At 40.6% G+C, this 20,754-nt stretch overlaps 1 protein-coding gene across 1 annotated transcript in view; it reads right to left on the bottom strand.

Moving 5' to 3' along the window:
- LOC137371571 (protocadherin Fat 4-like) overlaps positions 1-20,754 on the bottom strand; it is a 113,166-nt gene that overhangs the window by 5,107 nt on the left and 87,305 nt on the right. The window contains exons 26-28 of the mRNA XM_068034410.1: positions 14,785-14,909; positions 9,865-10,088; positions 3,011-3,272 (exon numbers count right to left, since the gene is read on the bottom strand). Coding sequence (XP_067890511.1) covers positions 3,011-3,272; positions 9,865-10,088; positions 14,785-14,909 — 611 coding nt within the window. The remainder of the gene's footprint in view (positions 1-3,010; positions 3,273-9,864; positions 10,089-14,784; positions 14,910-20,754) is intronic.

Below are 20,754 nucleotides of genomic sequence, written 5' to 3'. Positions count from 1 at the left end.
GGGTAACAAAATATAGTATGACTAGAGTAATAATTTTACCTGCATACCAAAACAATATTTGCTATATATTGCTAAGCAAAATTGTGCAAAGAACAATGCTGCAAAGCACTCTGCCTATCCTGTAGTCCAGTGATAGTTCAGCTTGACAATCAGAATTAGTGTTATGCCTCCTCTTCTGCATTACACAGCATTAACCATAAAACCCCAGCACATTTGCTATACTGTGTGAAAATAGCCTTTTGTTTTAGTCTTAAAGATACAGATTACATAGAGATTACAAAGAGCTAGGGGAATAAGCATTTTCACTGTGACATCATCATAACCATTAAGCAGTCTACACATCTATTTATTTCCAAATAAAATCATAAAAGTTGGGTTTCTAGATCAAACTTTAGTTGTAATTAATTATCTAATTTATGGCTTAAGTAGTCTGCACAGTGCAGAGCTGTGACCTATGATCTATTTAGAGTCATAGTTATGCAGCACAGAAACAAGCCCTTTGGCCCATTGTGTCTGTGATGGCCATCAAGCACCTAACTATTCTAGTCCCATTTTCCAGCACTTGGCCCGTAGCCTTGTATGCTATGGCGTTTCAAGTGCTCATCTAAATACTTCTTAAATGTTGTGAGGGTTCCTGCCTCTACCACCACTTCAGGCAGTGCGTTCCAGATTCCAACCACCCTCTAGGTGAAATTTTTTTTCCTCAAATCCCCTCTAAACCTCCTGCCCCTTACCTTAAATCTATGCCCCCTGGTTATTGACCCCGCCACTAAGGGAAAAAGTCTCTTCCAACTAACCTATCGATGCCCCTCATAATTTTGTATACCTCAATCATGTCCCTCCTCATCCTTCTCTGTTCTAAGGAAAACAACCCTAGCCTTTTCAGTCTCTCTTCATAGCTGAAATGCTCCAGCCCAGGCAATAACTATTTGCCACTGTTCCCTCATCACACTTAGCTTATCATGTTACAAAAATAAAATACTGCAGATAAATAAAACCAAAATATTGCAGATGCTGGAAATCTGAAATAAAAACAGAAAGTGCTGGTAATATTCAGCAGGTCAGGCAGCATCTGTGGAGAGAGAAACAGAGTTAATGGTTCAGGTCCTTGTGACCTTTCATCATTGAAAGGTCACAACCTGAAACGTTAATTTTGATTCTTTCTCCACAGATGCTGCCTGACTAGCTTATCATGTTGATCCACAAATGGAATATAAGACTTAATCTATCACATATTCTGACTGATCTGCTGAATGTTTCCTGCATTTTCTGTTATTGTTTGAAATTTCCAGCATCAGCAGTATTTTTCTTTTCCTTGTCACATATATTGCTTAAACCACATGCTAGTTTAATAATTAAAATGCAAAAAGTTAGATTTTCACTTTAAATGTATAAGTGGCAGAGTGGTCCCAGGAATGTCTATGTATCTTTTCATTTCTGTTTTGTCTCTACAGAATATGGAAAATATCATGTCATATGTTATAGAATAAATACTGCTTTCAGAAGTCAGAATTATCTTAAAATTCCTGTTATTTACAAACTACTCAAACTTTCCTTTCATCACTTATAATGTAAAATTTTCCTGTCAGTTAAGACTCCCTCCTACAAATCTATTTTACATTTGTTGTTCTAAATTATTATTATTGCAAGTCACCGTTGAATTAGCTAAGACAACTGTGTGTTAATTGCACTAGTTCCTCCAGTAGAAGGAACACAAATCACATGATTATCATAAAATAACAAAGCTAATTTTAGTTTGGTTTTCTTTCACAAGGTCTTGGGAATACTCTATCATGAAAACTTCCTGAGATAGTAGGATTTGGTTGCATACATTGATATGCTTTCTTTCTTAAACAGCAACCTTTCTATCCTACCCACAAGGGCATGTTCTTGTAGCCAGCCTCTCTGTCTGAGCCCTAAGCAAGCTTCAATTGATCCAAAACACTGTTGCCTATTTCCTCACCTGCACAAAGTTCGACATTTCCATCATCATATCATCTGCAAGCTCCACTAGCTCCCTTTGTCCCAACAAGTAAAAATTCTTGTACTCACTTCCAAATCTCTCCATGACCTTTTCTTGCCCTTAGTGATCTTCATCTGCCTTGTATCTCTGTATACCCATCACTCCTCTAATACCAGTTTTCTCCTTTCTTCAATTGGTGACTGCTTGTTCAGCCATTAGACTACTGTTCTCTAAGTCCCGACCTGGTTCCCTCTGATTTTCTACCTCCCTCTCTGTTTTTGAAAACCTTTCTCTTTCTATGTTTCCTTATTTCCCCTTTCCTCCTTCTGCTTACACCTTAGTCCCAGTTTTGCCTTCCTACTGTTAGGTGCCTTGAAAAATTTTCTTGCATATGAACAGCATTGAATTACATAGAATGTACAGCATAGAAACAGGGTATTCGGACCAATTAGTCTCTGCTTGCGGTTATGCTGTACATGAGCTTCCTCCCACCCTCCTTCATCTAATCCTATTAGCATAACCTCCATTTAATTCTCCCTGGCATATTGTGGAAATGCAAGTAGGTGTTGTTCTCTACTCCAAATAGCATTGATTGTTTGAACAGATATTCTATTTTTTGTATTTGGCAATGCATCATGCAGTTAAATATTCTGACAAAGTTTCCCACTCATTGGACAACCAATTAATATTTAGAACTCAAAATACCTTTATTAATTTACTACTTAATGCATTTTGTAAGAACTTTCAAGCTGGTAGCTAGTCTATTTTGGAGAGATACAGTATGATATAGGGGACATCATTAAAGTACCCTTCATTCTTATTATAATACTCCTTAAATGTGACTTTTTAAAAACGTTTCCACACAAACCAAATGTATATCAAATTCGAACAGTGAGGAAGATGCATTATCTCACAAATAACACACTGAAGTGTTACTATTGAGTGTTGATTTATGTCATCTAGATTTAAATATATCTTGTTGACAACATTGTACTTAGTTTATAAAATAAAAAAGAATTCATAGTAGCTCTATCAACAATACTTTACCTGGTTCAATTAGATTATCAAACTGTGATACTGGTGCCTGTCCCAAAGACAAACTGGAGACCTCAAACCCTCCCACTTTCTGAGTAGGATGTGAGATGTTTTTGAGGTGTTTTTTGTCAAGAATCAATCTAGTGACAAAGTCATTGCTCTCCATTTTGAAAGTATGCCATTTGCCATCGGAAACTGAGATATCTGGTAAATGATGCTTAATATAATCTATTGAGCCCGCATCAGAAATGTAGTTTATCCGTCCGTCCATAATCTGAAAATAAATGATAAATTACATTATATTTCAAATGTCTTTATTTTTGTTTTTAATTTTAAAACTCTATTTTTACTGCTGTATTTCCTCACAGGAAATCATTAATGCCAACCATCATCCTTTGGGTTATGGAGCAGACCGCTCTGACATCATGGCTATTCTGATCCATGGCTAGAAAATGGAAGCACTCTTATTTACTTAAAAAAATATCTGGTTTTACATTTTCTCTAGTTAAGTACTTGGGTTCCATTGAATAAATAATGGCACATGGTGCCAAACATTCCAGATGGTCTCTGGTAGGGGTAATCCCAGGATTTAAACCATTACCATCTGTTTTGGAGGCTGCATTCCACAGCCATACTTACCTTTATATTCATTGAAGCTATCTTTGTTTTCAAATTCATAGTTGTATTCAGTGAATTTTTTATCAACGTGAGAAATAAAATTTTTGTTTCTTTTTAGTCAGATGCATTACAAGATATTGTATGTGTTCTTGGTCACTTGCCCTATCAAGATGAGTCCTTGATCCATGTTAGGCCACCAAGCTGTCAGAGAATGAACCTGCACTTCACTTTCATGTACATCAACAAAAAGTGCTTGCATTGACAGATACCTTGCAGCAAGTTTTTTGGTTGCACAAAATGGGGAGAAGAAAAGGATACTGCAAAATGGAAAGGAAATGATCTTAAAAGATGCTAAGTTAACTTGCCAGTTGTAGTAAATTGAAGGCTGGAAACAAGTGTTTTGATGTGAAAATAAGAATGAAAAGTATTCACATGTTACAGAGCTGCATTGTATACATTGTATGTTAACTTGATATCAAATATTTGAAAAAATCCCTCTACCCTGCAATAACAATAAGACTCAACTTCAGAACAATATCAGTGTAACATTTTTCTGGTTCCCACACCAGTCCCTTGGAGTGAAATTACCAATCAATGGCATTTTTGTGCTGTGCGCCCATGCTCATTAGAAACAGGATTCAAGCTGTCCAAAGTTATTTTACGTAGGACCTTAATAACAGTCAAATCGAGGAGACTTCCATCCCAATGGTTTAGGCAGGATTCAAACCTACATCCGACAGGTATTTAATCTACTGGGTCATACTGTGCTCCTCCATCTTATGAATTATGTGCAATTTACATTTGCGCTGTAAAATTTACATTGGGTAATAATGCATTTTTGTAGTAAATTTATCATACTCTTCATTCCATACACTCCATGTAATCATCGTAATTATTGGGGTGAATTTTAACCCCCTAAAATGGGAGGTTTTGGCTTGGATCAGATATTAAAATTTTTAAATCTCAAATCCAACCCCAATTCACCCATTTTCGGGTTTAGCGGTGGCAGGGCAAAGGAAAGGCAGCCAACCCTAGAGGGGAAATAAAAATATTTTAATGAAGCTGACAGCATCTAATTTAATCTGTTTGGCCTCAGAAAATATGGAAGGTGAAGGGAGCGAGGATAGCTTTGGGGAAAAGGTAAGTGTTTTTACAACACTGTCTGTGGGCCAGGAGGAACAGGAGCACTTCCCCTCAGCTCCAGAAGCTCCCTTCTATCAGATCCCACACCCACCGCCCCCGATAAAAAGACTCCCAGCCGAGGATAAGACGCTCCAGGGTCATAGATCCGACCTACTTGCTCCAGCGGCCTGCTCCAAAGTCCAGTCCGTCTGACTGGAAAGCCAAGCCTGTCAATCAGGCCGACTTTCGGGCAGGGAACCTGTCAAGGAGAAAAGATACACACTGTGGAGTTAAATCCTCACAGCATGTGGGGAAACCCAGACTTCTGAGTTTTCCATCCAAAACTCCACCTCTCCCGCCTACACAACCCACCCCTATTAATATCTGGGGTATCATTTCTTTTTCTTGGCACTTGAAGCTGCTTGGAGCTAACTGGGATTCTTTAGGGTTTAAAACTAACAGACTGCTTTGAATATCACTGTTATAGTGAGCTACAAAAAACACACTTTATACGCGATGGAAAAACAATTCGTCATAAGTATATTCACAATAAATAAAGCAAATGAGAACTTCTGGGTTTCTGTTGAAAATAAATGTTGCTTTTCAGCACATTAAAGAGTAACAAAAATGTAATGAGTTCTTTTATGTTGTCTGATGCAACATAAATGAGATGCGTTGAGTCCGGTTGGTTGAAGATCTCAAACAGGTTTATTACAGCTAAATATTATATACAGAACAGAGCTAACTATTTACAGAACCTTACTCTGGGTGTTAGTGTTGCAGAGTGATGCTGGCTCTGAGTCACATGACTGCGTCCTGGTACTTATTTCATTAGCATACTAAGATCTTAAAGGGATATCACTCTTAAAGGCAATCATACAACATCCCCCTTCTTTCCAAAGATAAGTCGTGTATGCTCAAAGTAAGAAACATATAAAATTAGATATCAAAATTGTTTGCACATGGACAGAGATTGTGAAATTTACAAATATAGAAGCTTAAGAGTCCATATATCATTTTGGTGGTTTGACAATTCCTGCTCGGAGAATTTGCGTCTCATCTGTTGCTGTTCTTTCTGAAGTTTCTCCCTCTTTGCATTCAGTTTCTGCTGCTCAGCCTTCAGCCTGATAACATACTCTGTTGCTTTTCTCAAGATGACCACTTTTGAAGCCTTGTCATTCTTGGAGAGTTCTGGTGCCTCATCTCGAAGAGCCAACAGACGATGCTTCAACTCATTTCTTCTCTGCCTCTTCAGGACATTGCGTGTCCTTCGCCTCTCCTCATCCTCCGCGTCTGAAGGCCTGGCACCGAAAGTCAAGGACTTGTTTGGGCAGGAGTACTTGGTCTCATGGAGGCACCTGTCCATTCTAGCTTGTTGTGGCGCTGGCAGTTCTCTAGAGAGCAGAAGTGAAGATGCGACATAATTGTGCTGTTGCTGGATTTCCAGACTGCCCTGTTTGATGTTGGTCAGAGTCTGCGAGCGGGTTCCAGTCCTTGGAGATTTCCCCATGGCAATGCTCTCATGGATAGTTATGATATTGAGGTCCTTACACAGTGGTAGTCCTGCCACTGCTGGTCCGCTTGTGTCTACCAAGTAGAATACTTGTAGTTTCCATGCCAACTTACCATATCTGTATTGCTTTGTTAGTGTGCCGCTGCAAGGAATGGGTGACCGATGATATGCCGATAACTTGGCAGGTGTCGGTTTTATCATTGATTTCCGACGACTCCGGTACATATCTTTGAGTATTTGGACTGGTAGGATGTTAGCACTAGCGCTGGTGTCAATTTTGACCCTGAGTGTATGTTTGCCAGCTTTATTTGGGCATGTGATGTTAATAGAAGCAAAAGCTTCCAGTTGCTTGACTTCAACATGATGTGTCAGGTGCACAATGTGGAACGTCTATTCATCTTCTGGCTGATAATTACTCCTCATTGAGTCTTGTCTCAGGTCTGTTTCGCTGTGGACTTCATCTATCAGTTTGCGTTTACACAGGTCTCTGGTGCTTTCCTTGCTGCTGTTGCCCTGTTTTCTGTTTGCTTGTGTTCTACCATGACTTCTAGTTGCATCTTTGGAGTCAGTTTTGTTGCATAGGTGGGCGCAGTGTCCTTTTGCACTGCACGCCTTGCACAGGTCACAAAATACAGGGCAATTTCACCATGAGTGGGACAGATCACACTTACCACATAGCTTGCTTGCTCTTTTTGACCTGGTTATGGTGCTGATACTGTCGGTTGCACCTAGTGCTTGCAGTGCTGTTGTCCAGCTACAATGGCTTCGTATTTCCTGCCATCTTCCAGCAGCGCATCAATGCTGTGACCTTTCTTTTTCCCTAAGAGGCCTTTTTGAAATGCTTCAATGGGTGTCGATATAATCACTAGCTCCATTATTCGGTCCGACAGCTTAGGTGCTGAGAAGTCACATTTGTTGCCCTTACTACGACATCTACTGACAAACTGGTCTATTGATTCCTGTGGCTGTTGCCTGTAGGATATCAATTCCAGGTGGTGAATTCTAAAATTCACTCGTAATTGGAGCTGATCTTCTGGCACTTTCCATATCTTTGTGGGATCTTTCTGGTCCTTGTTAAATAAGCCTGAGGTATTGATTCTGTGTAATCCCTCATTTCCAACTGCAATTAGTATTTTTACAGACTGTTTTTCTGGTTTTACAATTATTTGGTCTGTGAAAAATAACTGCATTCTTTGTTTGAACAGTTAGAACTCGGATAGGATATCTAAGAACTTCCAGTTCATGTTGGGAAATTTGGTATCCATACTTCTGCTGTACTTTTGCTTTACAACTTGCTTTAAGACTTGTTCTACGACTCTACTGTTTTCCTTTTAAGAGACTCTCTGTTACTTATACTAGCTACTTTGATTGACAGGAGCAGGTGTTTACTAGTGCTGTGTTTATCTTGCTTCCAGGACTTAAGCCTGTACTGTCTACACAACTGTTTAATAGGCAGTTCAATGGTTTTTTTTTATGTTCTTCACACTCCAGTGATTGTAATTTTTTTAACAGTGGCTTTGTGAATGGAAGCTGTTATTCATACTTGAGTAGTTTAATTTTTTTTAAACTTTGGCTGTGTGAATGAAGGCTCTGCAGTGATCTGGGTTTTCCCACATTTTTTCTAATGGACACATCCTGTAATGGCGCCGACCTTGATCAGCTCAGGAAAGGAGTTGGGTCTTCCCCGTTCTTTTTCCACATGGAACTTTTGAAAAACAAATCATCTTTTGAAGGACTTCAAAGTTTTTTTTCAAAAAGCAGTATCCATCGCCCGTCAACACAATGATTCATCTGATTTATGTGCAGCCTGTCATTCTGTGCTCTGTCTTCTACAGCTGGAAGTAAGTTCTTTTTTCACTGTTTGAGCCAGCATTTCTGTCGAACTTTCTCTCTTTTAGTTGTAGGAAGGGTAGTTTTTACAGTATTTTACCTGTGGTCTTCAAAATTAGACTTTTGTCTTCACACCACACCTGCCACCATATAATGAGTTCTTTTATGTTGTCTGATGCATGGAGTCCAGTTGGTTGAAGATCTCAAACAGGTTCATTACAACTAAATATTATATACAGTACGGAGCTAACTAGTTACAGAACATAACTCTGGGTGTTAGAGTTGCAGAGTGACTCTGGCTTCAAGTCACATGACTGCATCCTGGTACTTAGCTCATCAGCATACTAAGATCTTAAAGAGACTTCACTCTTAAAGGCAATCATACAACAAAAAGCATGAACGTGGGTTTCAGCAGCGGATGGGCTGAGGCAGATATGGAATTGGGCGATATTATGGAATTAGAAAGTTTTGGTTTTGAATAGGATCAATATTCCCGTTAAGCTGCATGAGTCTGCAGCCACCCAGCAGCCTGAAAGGTACCACACAGACCTTGCTCTGGGATAAATAATGTGTGCCCGAGCCACGCAAAGGAACAGGCCACGCATAACAGCTAAATTTTAAAGGGATCGTTGGATAAGATATGGGGTCATAAGCTCAGCTCAGGGTCACATTAGAAGTTGAGGTTGTAGACAGTGTGGCTCACACTGAGATAGTGGACTGGGAGGGGGATGGAATCAGTGGTAAGGGAATGTCGCTATGGTGGGGACTTAAGGCAATGGCTTCAGTCTTCTGAATATTTACTGTTGTCTCAACCAGGACTGGAGGTCAGATCAGCAATCTGACAACACAGAGGCAATGAAGGGGTTGAGCGAGGTGGTGGTGAGCTAGAGCTGGGTGTGGAACCTGAGGTTGTATTTTTGGACAATGTCGCCAAGGGGCAGCATCTGGATAAGAAATAGGAGGTGCCAAGGTCAGATTTTTGGGAAGTCCAGAAGTAATGGTGTGAGGGTGAAGAGAAGCCATTGCAGAAGATTCTCTTGGCTATGACTGGATAGGTAAGAGTGGAACCAGGCAAGGGCAGTCCCATTCAATCCTCTTGTGGGCAGCCTCTCATCTGTCCTAAACTTCAGCTCATCAAAACTCTGTTACCCATATCCAATCCTGAACCAAGCACTGCACTTCTATCACCCATGTCATTGCTGACCTATATTGGCTCCTAGTCCCCCACTCCTCCAATATAAAATTCTTCTGGTGTTTATATTCCGTCATGGCCTCATCCTTCCCTATCTCTGTAATTTCCTTCAGGACTACAACCCTCCCTGCTGAATTCTCCATTTGTCTGCCTCTGGCATTTTTTAAAATCTCTACTCCCTTCACCCCACCACTGGCAGTCATGTCTTCAGACTTCTAGGCCCTACACTCTGGAATTCCCTTCCGAAATCTTCCAAGCTCCCTCTCCTTATTTAAGACCTTCCTTTAAACTGGCCTCTTTGATCAAGCCTTTTGTTATCCCTCTAAACATCTCCTTCTTTCATTCATTTATTTCTGATTACACCTCTGACACTACTTAAATGTAAGTTAGTGTTGTTGTTATAAAACTACAGCAAATGTGACATCAGATTCACATGAAAAAGGTTTGTGGAAATGGATGCAGCAAAAAAGGATTATGCTGCAATTCATTAATAGTACTTTTAATGTGAGTTCATCTGCAATTAATATCTCTCAAGGAAATTATTTATTATTTAGTTAATTTTACTGATTACAATACCAAAAACAGATTTACCTTGATAGTGGTATAGTTTATATTTCCCTGTATGTGGAGCAGTATTCCTTCCGATGAGCGTGTTCTGAACTGTATTTCAAAGCTACTGGCACCTCTGTCTCCTTTTTGATTTCTTTTTCTCTTTATATGGCTCTTCAGTAGTTGTTCACGTTTATAACTTTCTTTAATAAAATAATCAAGATGAAATTGCCCATTGAGATTTATTGCTGTATCTGGGGAAATAACTGCATTTGAGGACAAATAGTTAAATTCATCATACTGGCCATATAACCATAACTACAATCACCCAAATACAAATCATGTTCTCTCAGCCTCACAGGTTACACACGTCAGCACATTGCTTTGACTCCGCAGATCATATTCTCTCATTATTCTTGGGTCCAGGAGTCATTCTCCAGGATCTAGAAATCCTCACCTTGTCTGCCTCACTTGCATTCCTGCTGTTCTAATGTCTGCTCTTTTAACCTCTTAACTTGTATAAACTGGCCTCCTGGTTCCAAGTGTTGCCTGTGCAGTCTCCAGTCCCTATTGCCCACAACCTATCAACATTTCTACTAGTGAGCTAGAGACCTAACTGAATTCATCCGATTCATAGAATCCTATTCATAGAAATATCCAGCACAGAAGGAGGCCATTCAGCCCATTGTGCCTGTGCATTATTCTTCTGTGTGAGGTAACAGCAAAATATTTTCCCCTTCTTATTAACTTTCTCCATGTTGCAGGTTTGCAAATGTACATACAAGCTAATTGTACATGTTGATATTTTTAAAATAAGAATAAAAGCTCAAGAATTTTAAAGAACAGAGAAATGCTTTAAATGAGACTTCGAGTACAGCAAAAGTCTTACCTGTCTCTGGCCCTGCCTCAGCTCATCTGCTGCTGAGGCCCTCATCCAGGCTTTTGTCACCTCCAAACTCGACTATTCCAATGCTCTTCGGCCTCCCATCTTCTACCCTCTGTAAACTTCAAGTCTGGTTCACCCATCACCCCAACACTTGCTGGCCTGCATTGACTCCAATCCAGCAATACCTCAAATTTAAAATTCTCATCCTTGTTTTCAAATCCCTCCATGGTCTCACCCCTCCCTACATCTGTAGTCTCCTCCAGTCCTACAACCGCCAGAACTCTGCAATCCTCCAAATCCGACCTCTTGTGCATTCACAATTTCCATTGTTCCTCCTTTGGCGGCTGTGCCTTCAGCTGTCTAGGCCCTAAGCTCTGGAATTCCCTCCTAAACCTCTCCACCTCACTGTCCTTTAAGATGACCTTCAAAACCTTTCTCTTTGACTAAGCTTTTGGTCACCTGTCCTAATATCTCCTTATGTGGCTCGGTGTCAAATGTTGGCCGAGAATACTCCTGTGAAGCAGCTTGGGACATACTACCTTGTTAACTGCACTATATAAATGCAATTTGTTGCGATCAGCACCATGGGCACTATTGGGATGACTCCTGTGATCTCCCCTTACCAATCAAGCAGCCAAGTGTGGCTGTGGATACCAGCCAGAAAAATGGAATTGCTGACATTTTTGTGGGGGTACAGTTACATCACTCGTAAGTCATCAACAAAAATAGACATAACGTCAGGTTTAATTCTGGTGTTTGCTGAATTAACTGAGTTCAGTGAGGTTGTCATTAGGTGGACTACGATTGACATTAGTGCCCCACGTTAGAGTGGTAAAATCAGGCGGGGCCTCTGCTCATGATTGCTATCCAGCAACTGAAGCTGGATATGATCTTATGTAGACATTGGGTTAGGCCATGAACGGAACATACAGGAACTTAGGAACAAGAGTAGGCCATTCAGCCCCTTTAAACTGTTCCACCATTCTATTAAATAATGGCTGATTTGTACCTCAATTCTACCTGCTTTTTCTCCATATCCCTTAATAACCTTATCTAACAAAAAATCTATCAATCCCAGCCTTGAAAATTTCAACTGGCCCAGCATCCGCAGCCTTTTGTCTCCATCTCTTTACATTTAATTTACACACAACTGTCTCTGCTGTTAGTAATGTCATCCCTAGACCCATTTAAGGGTGCACCAGGAGTTGTGAATAATTATGCAAATAAGATTGGACTATAAGATGAAGATTCAGGCAGGTCTTAGAGCAGAGCTAATTAAATTAGAACTGATTTATATACCTGAAGACAAAAGATGGACACTAGGGGCTGAATTTTATCAACGTGCGGTGGCTCGCTGTGAAGGTGGTGCCTTCCAACATGGAAGTGCCACCGTACAGCCCCCACGATATTACGCGCAGGGGCTGATTTAAATGGAGGGGCGGAGTAGTTGCCCCCGATGATGTAGAAGGGGTGGCTGCCTCATCCCCGGCAATGGCGTCCGGTGCTATTTTTAAAGGGCTTCAAGCCTTCAGGTTATATTTAAATATTTAAAGCTGCCGGTGAGCTTAAAAAATTAATAATTTTTAATTTAACATTGCATCCCCTCTCCCACCCCCTCCCCACTAAGTCCTAAACACATAAATTGACCTACCCCCCCGAAAATACACTTTATGAAAATCTGAACTTTCCCCGCTGAACTTCAGTATCTTAGACCCTCAACCCCATGCCACCATCCCCACAACCAATAGGAATAGTTTTACCCGCTACCCCCCACCCCCCACCCCGCCACCTGCCCTGATAATTTTATTCCTCCCCTCTCCCCACCAGTGCGAGTTGCGGCTGGTTGGCCATAAAATTGGCGTGGGACAGCCGCCAGCGGTAGGTAGGTTAATTTTCATTTTAATTTAACTCATTTTAATATTTTAACGAAGACCTCACCGCTTGCCGCACCGAGGCCTCGCTGCCGCCGCTAATATCCGGCAGGGCCTTCTCGACGCCGTGGGTCGAGGCGGGCCGCTTCCGCTAGCATCTTACAGGCCTCCCCGCCACGACCCATGGCCTCGAGAGGCTGATAAAATTCAGCCCTTAGGTCGCCCTTGTATTCTTCTCTAAGCCTTTCAAAGGCAACAATGTCCTTTTGAAGCTAGGTTACCTAAGCTGCATACAACATTCCAAACATGACATCAGGAATGTCTTATGACAGGTTAGGATAGATTACTACAACTTGCAGTAAAGATGTATCCAGTACTTGGCTATCCTTTTTGATAACGGCTTCACATGGACAGGAACTATCAGTGGCCAATCAATAATCACACCTAAATCCTTTTCCTGTTTTATTGCCATCAACAGACAGTACTTCACGCATTCTTTTCCCATGTTTATTGCCTCACATTTATATCCTTACTAGTCAATTTGCCATTTCTCAGTCCATCCACTTAATTGGTCCAAATCTCTCTAAATGCTCTCATTCTCCTTGTCAACTAGCCACATAACTAAGAAGTGGATAAGTAATTATCTAAAGGAAAGGAAGCAATTAGGGAAATGATGTTGGGCTGGCGAGATGTAAGGAGTCGAATGCTGCAGAAATTGGTGCCTAGTTGTTTCTGGTCTATGTAAATAACTTGCATGCAGAAAGGAAATGTAAGTTGAGCAAAATTGCAGGCCACACTAAACTTGGTGGTGGGGTTGGGGAGATCAACATAGTCTGATGAAGCAGCTGAATTCCAGGGATCTCGACAAAACTTTCAAGTGTGCAGAACCTTGGCAGATGAAATTCAATGCAGCTTAAATTAAATATTGGTAAAACACATGCATCCAGTGTCAGACTTTCTGATATATGGTCTTGGTATGCGATGCTCTCCAACAAAAGTGCGACGCCGTAATATTACCCCCCATATTGCCAGATCTGTGGATTTTAAGTCTCAGACCATCATGCTGAAGTTTTATAGTGTTTTGGTATATTCACCCCAGAAATACTGCATTCAATTCTGGTCCCTGAGGTGCAAGGAAACATTAAAGCAATGCACAGGTGACAAGCCGAATCAGTGTTGTCAATGGACGGAGTTACATGACAAGGTTGAAAAGATTTGGATGCTTCTTTTATATTGTTTCAAGTTAAACCATAACTGCAGGATAAGGGAACATATGTATAAACTGGTAAAAGATTTTCAGGACTGTCAGGAAGCACTTCTTTATACAGCATGATTAGTAATGAGAATGACCTTCTGGATAGGGTAGTGGAGGCAAAAACCCTGAAGTTATTCAAGAACTATGATGTGATGATGGTCTTGTAGGACTCTCAGAATAAGCTGAATGGCCTGATTGGCTTCCTTCATTTGTGATCTTTGTGATAACTTGTCTTCATCCATGATACTGTAATGGATGGCCATGGAGTATCAGAACTAGGCATTCCTAAATGTAGTGCAGCAGTTCTTTTCATAGATGATGTGTTGTTGGCTGACTTGCCTAGGGTTCTAGTGTTCTGCACCAATCATCTTGAACCAATGATCTCCTGAGCACTTCATACAGGCTTGATACCATATTGCAGTTATATTGCAAGCAATGTTGAACCTGAGCAATGGGCAACTGCCTCCTCAATTGCTCTAACACAAACTTCAACAGAGGCAGAAAGGGATCTGACCTCAGCACTCTTGGAGGCAATTTTAACCGAACCTGTCTGGTGGGAAATGTAGATTAAAATCAGACAGTGTGTAAGATGAGTGGTTATTCTGAACCTGTCTATTTCCTGCCTTATGGGTTAGATTAAAATTGCCCCCATAATGTCACTTTTGCATTAGTATGAAAGTGGCAGCATAATTGCACCATTGAAAATCTCATTTAGTCTTTAAAACTTCTGTCTACTACTTACGTAGCTAAAACAAATACTTTAGATCCCTCTTGCTATTATCCACCTTTCCACTGTCTCCTTTCCTATTCTACCTGACAAAAGGTTTTTAAAATATTAAGTGTTGTGTAGTACCATATTACTACAATAAAAGTTGTATTATAGGTATTATTTATCATTACAATGGATTGCTTTTACTACTGCTGCTGGAATAGTATGAAAAAACACACACCTTTTTCACAGTGGGCTCCAGAAAAACCTTCAGGGCACTGGCACAAGTAGAAAGACCAACGATCAAGGCAAACTCCATTGTTGAGGCATGTTTTATCCTGACAAACTCTGTCCAAACGAGGACAACTGTAGGAACATAGAAACATTGAAAATCTCAAGGCTGGAAAAAGTCCAGAGGTTTAGGTTGTCTGCCTTTTACTACTCTAGCAATTGTTACTGCTGATGTATTTCCCTTCAAGACATTGTCCAATTTGACCTTGAAGAGATGGAAGCTTTTTACCCCTACAACCGACTTTGGCAAGCCATTCCAAAAACCAACCATCTTCTCAGTGAATTAATGCTTTCCTACATCTCACCAGAATCAATCTTTTTTCAGATTACACTTGTGTCTCCTTGTTCTGCAACCCTGTACCAAATTAAGTAACTCTGACTAATGTTCTACATTCCTGAGCCTCATTATTTTGAACACCTCAATCATAAGCCTCTCCAGTCTTCTCCTACACCATGAAAAAACTTCCAGTTCTGTAAATGATGTGCTTTATTCTCTCTTTTCCTAATCATTCTAGTAGGTCTTCTCTGCACTTTTCCAGCTTTGCTATATATTTCTGTAGTGAAGGTTCCAGACTGCACACAAAACTCCATATTCAGTCTGACCTCACACTCCATAAAATCTACACTTTATCTTTTTATATACACCAACATCTCAATTGCTTTTTTGACAGCACTCAGGTATTAACTTGATGTTTGGAGGCACCTGTCTACTATGATACTTTTAAACCACAATCCTATATTACTGCAATCACAAACTTCAAGGTGAAGTTACCAACACCTTCTTCCAGGTCATTTATGAAAATGTTGAAGAATACTAGTCCAAAACATTTAATGCTGCAAGGCCTCATTCATCAAAACAGTCCACTGAGAACACTCACCATTTACACAGACCCTTCACTACCTATTGACCAACCATAAGTTCTTCCACCTGCATATGCTGCCATTACCATGCCTACTAATTTTCTTAACTAGTTTTCCTTGAAACCTAATCAAAAGTTTTACGAAAAATTCAAATAAGCCACATCTACATTGTTCTCCCTATCTATATCCCTCGGTATTGGTTTGCAATTTCATGTTGACTCTTACCAATTAATTTATGGCAGAAATTTTCCAAGGTCTGTTATGGCACGACTTCTCAAGACAAAGCCCCCAATCAATATATATATAATTCTGACTGTGGTGGAGCAGTGCACTGTCAATTCGGTCCCGTCGCTCTACAGGTCGCATCATACATATCTTACAGCTTTCCAAATCAAAGAAAGCCATAGCCGAATTGAACCAATCTAGTAACCCTGGAATGGAGCAAACCAAACTAGGTATCTTCAGATATCAACAAATTATCTGTTTATGAAAAAAAACTAAAATCTTAAATACCACTAAGATAAACCATATCCAAAGACCTTATAAATTATTTAAAGAATCTAACTCCCGTATTCACATACATATACCCAAACTATCAGTAGTTTGGTGTTTTATTAGCTGCCCGAAACATAGAAATAACAATAAAGTCTTTGTTGATTTACGTTCTTTACGAAATGGAATCTTCAATGTAGGCACAGTCCAAGGTTGCTTGAAGTCTTCACAGTTGTTCGATGGCAAAAAAAACAAGTTCTTCAATGATAGGAAATTCAGTAGTCTAGTTCAGCAGTTGAAGTGTTACTCTTCTTTTTCCAGCAATGAACACAGCAGATCAGCAATTTGCTACCGCTTTCAAAAGAATCAACCTGGCTTGACCTTTAGAATTTTGAGAGGTAAATAAATGGACTAAATTCGCTTCCTTCAGTTTAAATGGTCTGAGATCTCTCCTTTCAGGTGCTAACACATAGCTGTGTCAACTGTCTCTGCAAAGCCAGTTTTCAAAGTCAAACGGCAACATTGTATGTTCTGTTGTCCCTTTCTGTATGGCTGTATCCAGGCAACCTAGTGCACCTTCACTTGGTAACTTCTGAAGCTGGCTGCCTTAAAGAAGTGCTGATCTCTTACAGCCTTCAAGACACACCGCATATTTCCCCCCCCACAAAAAAAACAGGATCATGACAGGTCCAGCACCACTGGCAGAACCTTACATGCCATGAGGGACTTACCAGAAAAGTGCAGGTACACTGTTGGTGTTTTTAACTCCATTAATGTCAATGGGTGGAAAACGGAAAGAAATACACCTGTGGTTTTCTGATAAGCTGCCTGTTGTGTACAAGGACACACTGGTGGCAAGGAGTCTTGGAAAATCATGACCGTTACATCCTTAATTATTCCACCAGTTTGTCCTTGACAATCGATTCCAGGATTTTTCCTGGTACTGATGTGAGATTAGCTAATCAATACTTTCCTGGCTCCCTCTCATTGTCCAGTCTTCTGGTACCATATGTTGTCTAATACATTTTTGAATATGTTTTGCCTGTAGTTCTGTCAGCACATCCTTGAGTTTTCTAAGAACCTTAGGATGAGTTCCATCCAGCCCAAATTTTTTATTTAAGAGATGTGCACAAATGAGCAAGAGCAGGTTGAGTTGACATGGGTGGCAAGAGGCTCACGACCTAGATCTGTCAAAGACTACAGAAGCACAGATTTCAGGAGCCAGCAATTGAAAAAAAAATTCGATAAAGGGAGAACATTTTGTTCCGCCAGGCTACCACCCAGGTAGCAAAGTTGAAAATGACCTGCATCGCTCTCTTTTGTACTCTTACGAATCTCTGAACCAATGTCTATATCAGTGGTAGAAAGCAAGCTAGGCTAGACTGCCCCAGCAGACACCAAACCGTTGCTGTCTGCAGCTGGTTCCTGTTAGGTCCACGAACATATGTACATACGAACATACAAAATAGGAACAGGGGTAGGCTATTCGGCTCCTCGAGCCTGCTCCGCCATTCTATAAGATCATGGCTGACACAGCTCCACTTTCCTGCCTACCCCTGATATTCTTTGACTCCCTCGCTTGTCAAGAATCTGTCTACCTCTACCTTAAAAACATTCAATGACCCTGCTTCCACTGCTCTCCGAGGAAAAGAGTTCCACAGACTCACAACCCTCTGAGAGAACCATAGAACCACAGAAATGTTATGGTACAGAAGGAGGCCATTCAGCCCATCATGTCTGCACTGGCTGAAAAATCTAGCTGCCCAGTCTAATCCCACCTTCCAGCACCTAGTCCGTAGCCTTGCAGGTTACAGCACTTCAGGTGCAGTTCCAGGCACCTTTTAAATGAGTTGAGGGTTTCTGCCTCCACGATTACTGGGAGTGAATTGCAGACACCCACCACCCTCTGGGTGAAAAAGTTTTTCCTCATGTCCCCTCTAATCCTTCTGCCAATCACCTTAAATCTGTGCCCCCTGGTAATTGACCTCTCTGCTAGGGGAAACAGGACCTTACTGTCTACTCTATCTAGGCCCCTCATAATTTTGTACACCTCAATTAAGTCACCCCTCAGCCTCCTCTGTTCTAAGGAAAACAACGCTAGCCAATCGAATCTTTCCTCATAGCTGCAACTTTCAAACCCTGGTAACATTTTTGTAAATCTCCTCTGTACTCTCTCCAGACCAATTATGTCCTTCCTGTAATGTGGTGACCAGAACTGTGCGCAATACTCCAGCTGTGGCCTAACCAGCATTTTATACAGTTCAGCATTACATCCCTGGCTTTTGTATTCTATACCTCGGCCAATAAAGGAAAGTATTCTGTGTGCCTTCTTCACCACTCTATCTACCTGTCCTGTCATCTTCAGGGACCTGTGGACATGCACTCCAAGGTCTCTCACTTCTTCTACCCCTCTCAATATCCTCCCATTTATTATGTATTTCCTTGCTTTGTTTGCCCTCCCCAAATGCATTACCTCACACTTCTCCAGATTGAATTCCATTTGCCACTTTTCCGTCCACTCAACCAAACCATTGATATCATTCTGGAGTCTCCTCATCTCTGTCTTAAATGGGAGACTTCTTATTTTCAAACAGTGCCCCTAGTTTTACTCTCTCCCACAAGGGGAAACATCCTTTCAACATCCACCCTGTCAAGTCCCCTCAGGATCTAATATGTTTCAATAAGATCACCTCTCACCCTTCTAAACTCCAATGACCCAACCTGTCCAAACTTTCCTCATAAGATAACCCTCTCATCCCAGGAATCAGGCGAGTGAACCTTCTCTGAACTGCTTCCAAGGCAATTATATCCTTTCATAAGCAAGGAGACGAACACTGTACACAATACTTTAGATGTAGTCTCACCAATGCCCTGTACAACTGTAGCAAAACATCTCTAACTTCATATTTCAATCACCTTGCAATAAATGACAACATTGCATTTTCCTTCTTAGACACTTCTGTACCTGCATACTAACGTTTTGTGTATCGTGTACTAGGACACCCAGATCCCTCTGCATTTCAGAGTTCTGCAATTTCTCTCTATTTAAATAATATGTTGCTTTTCTATTTTTCCAGCCAAAGTGGACAAGGTCACACTTTTCCACACTATAATCCATCTGCCAAATCTTTGCCCACTCACTTAACCTATCTATATCCTTTCGCAGACTTCTTATGTCCTCCTTCACAACTTACTCTCCTACCTATCTTTGTGTCATCAGCAAATTTAACAACCATACATTCTGTCCTTTCATCCAAGTCATTGATATAGATTGTAAATAATTGAGGCCCCAGCACTGATCCCTGTGGCTCTCCACTAGTTTCAGCTTGCCAACCTGAAAACGATCCATTTATGCCTACTCTCTGTTTCCTATTGGCTAACCAATCTTCCATCTGTGCTGACATGTTACCCCTTATACCATGAACTCTTATTTGTTTAGTAATCTTTGAGGTGGCACCTTGTTGCCTTCTGGAACTCCAAGCACACCAAATCCTCTTTATCCATGTTGCTTGTTACTTCCTCAAAGAACTCAAGTAAATTAGTTAAACATGATTTCCCTTTCACAAAACCATGTTGACTCTGCCTGACTGCATTGAGATTTTCTAAATGACCTGCTATAACCTCTTTAATAATAGTTTCCAGCATTTTCCCTATGACAGATGTTAAGCTAATTGGCTTGTATTTTGCTGCTTTCTGTCTTCCCCCTTTCTTGAATAGCTGAGTTACATTTACTATCTTCCAAATTGATGGGACCTTTCCAGAATCTAGAGAATTTTTGAAAATTAAAACCAATTCATCCACTATCTCAGCAGCCACTTCTTTTAAGATCCTAGGATGAAATCCATCAGGACCTGGTGACTTGTCAGCTATTAGTTCTAATAATTTTCTCAGTACCCTTTCCCTGGTGATGGTAATTGTTTTAAGTTCCTCCCTCCCTTTCAACTCTTGATTCACAATTATTTTGGGATGCTATTTGTATCCTCCACAGTGATGACTGATGCAAAGCATCTGTTTATTCCTCTTCCATTTCCTCATTTTTCCATTATTAATGTCAAAAACTCACTCTCGCGAGGACCAACACTCACTTTACTTACTCTTTTCCTTTTTAAATACCTGTAGAAACTCTTACTATCCATTTTTATATTTCTAGATAGCTGTCTCTTGGACTGAAATTTCTCTCTCATTATTCTTTCAGTTATTCTTTGCTGTTTTTTATATTCCGCCCAATCTCCTGACCTGCCACTACTCTTCACTGAATTGTATGCTTTTTCTTTCAATTTGATACTGTCTTTAACTTCCTTCATTAGCCACGGATGGTGCGTCCTTCCCCGAGAGTCTTTCTTTCTCACTGGAATGTATCTTTGTTGAGTGTTATAAATTATCTCCATAAATGTCTGACACTGCATCTCTAATAACCTATCCCTAACCTGATTTCCCAGTTTACTTGAGCCAGCTCTGTCCTCAAACCCTCATAATTACCCTTATTTAAGTTTGAAACATTAGTCTTAGATCCACTCTTCTCACGCTCAAACTGAATGCGAAATACAATCATGTTATGATCACTGCT

The sequence above is a fragment of the Heterodontus francisci genome, chromosome 6, assembly GCF_036365525.1.
Source record: "Heterodontus francisci isolate sHetFra1 chromosome 6, sHetFra1.hap1, whole genome shotgun sequence".
Lineage (NCBI taxonomy): Eukaryota > Metazoa > Chordata > Chondrichthyes > Heterodontiformes > Heterodontidae > Heterodontus > Heterodontus francisci.
This window is presented reverse-complemented; position numbering and strand designations above follow the sequence as displayed.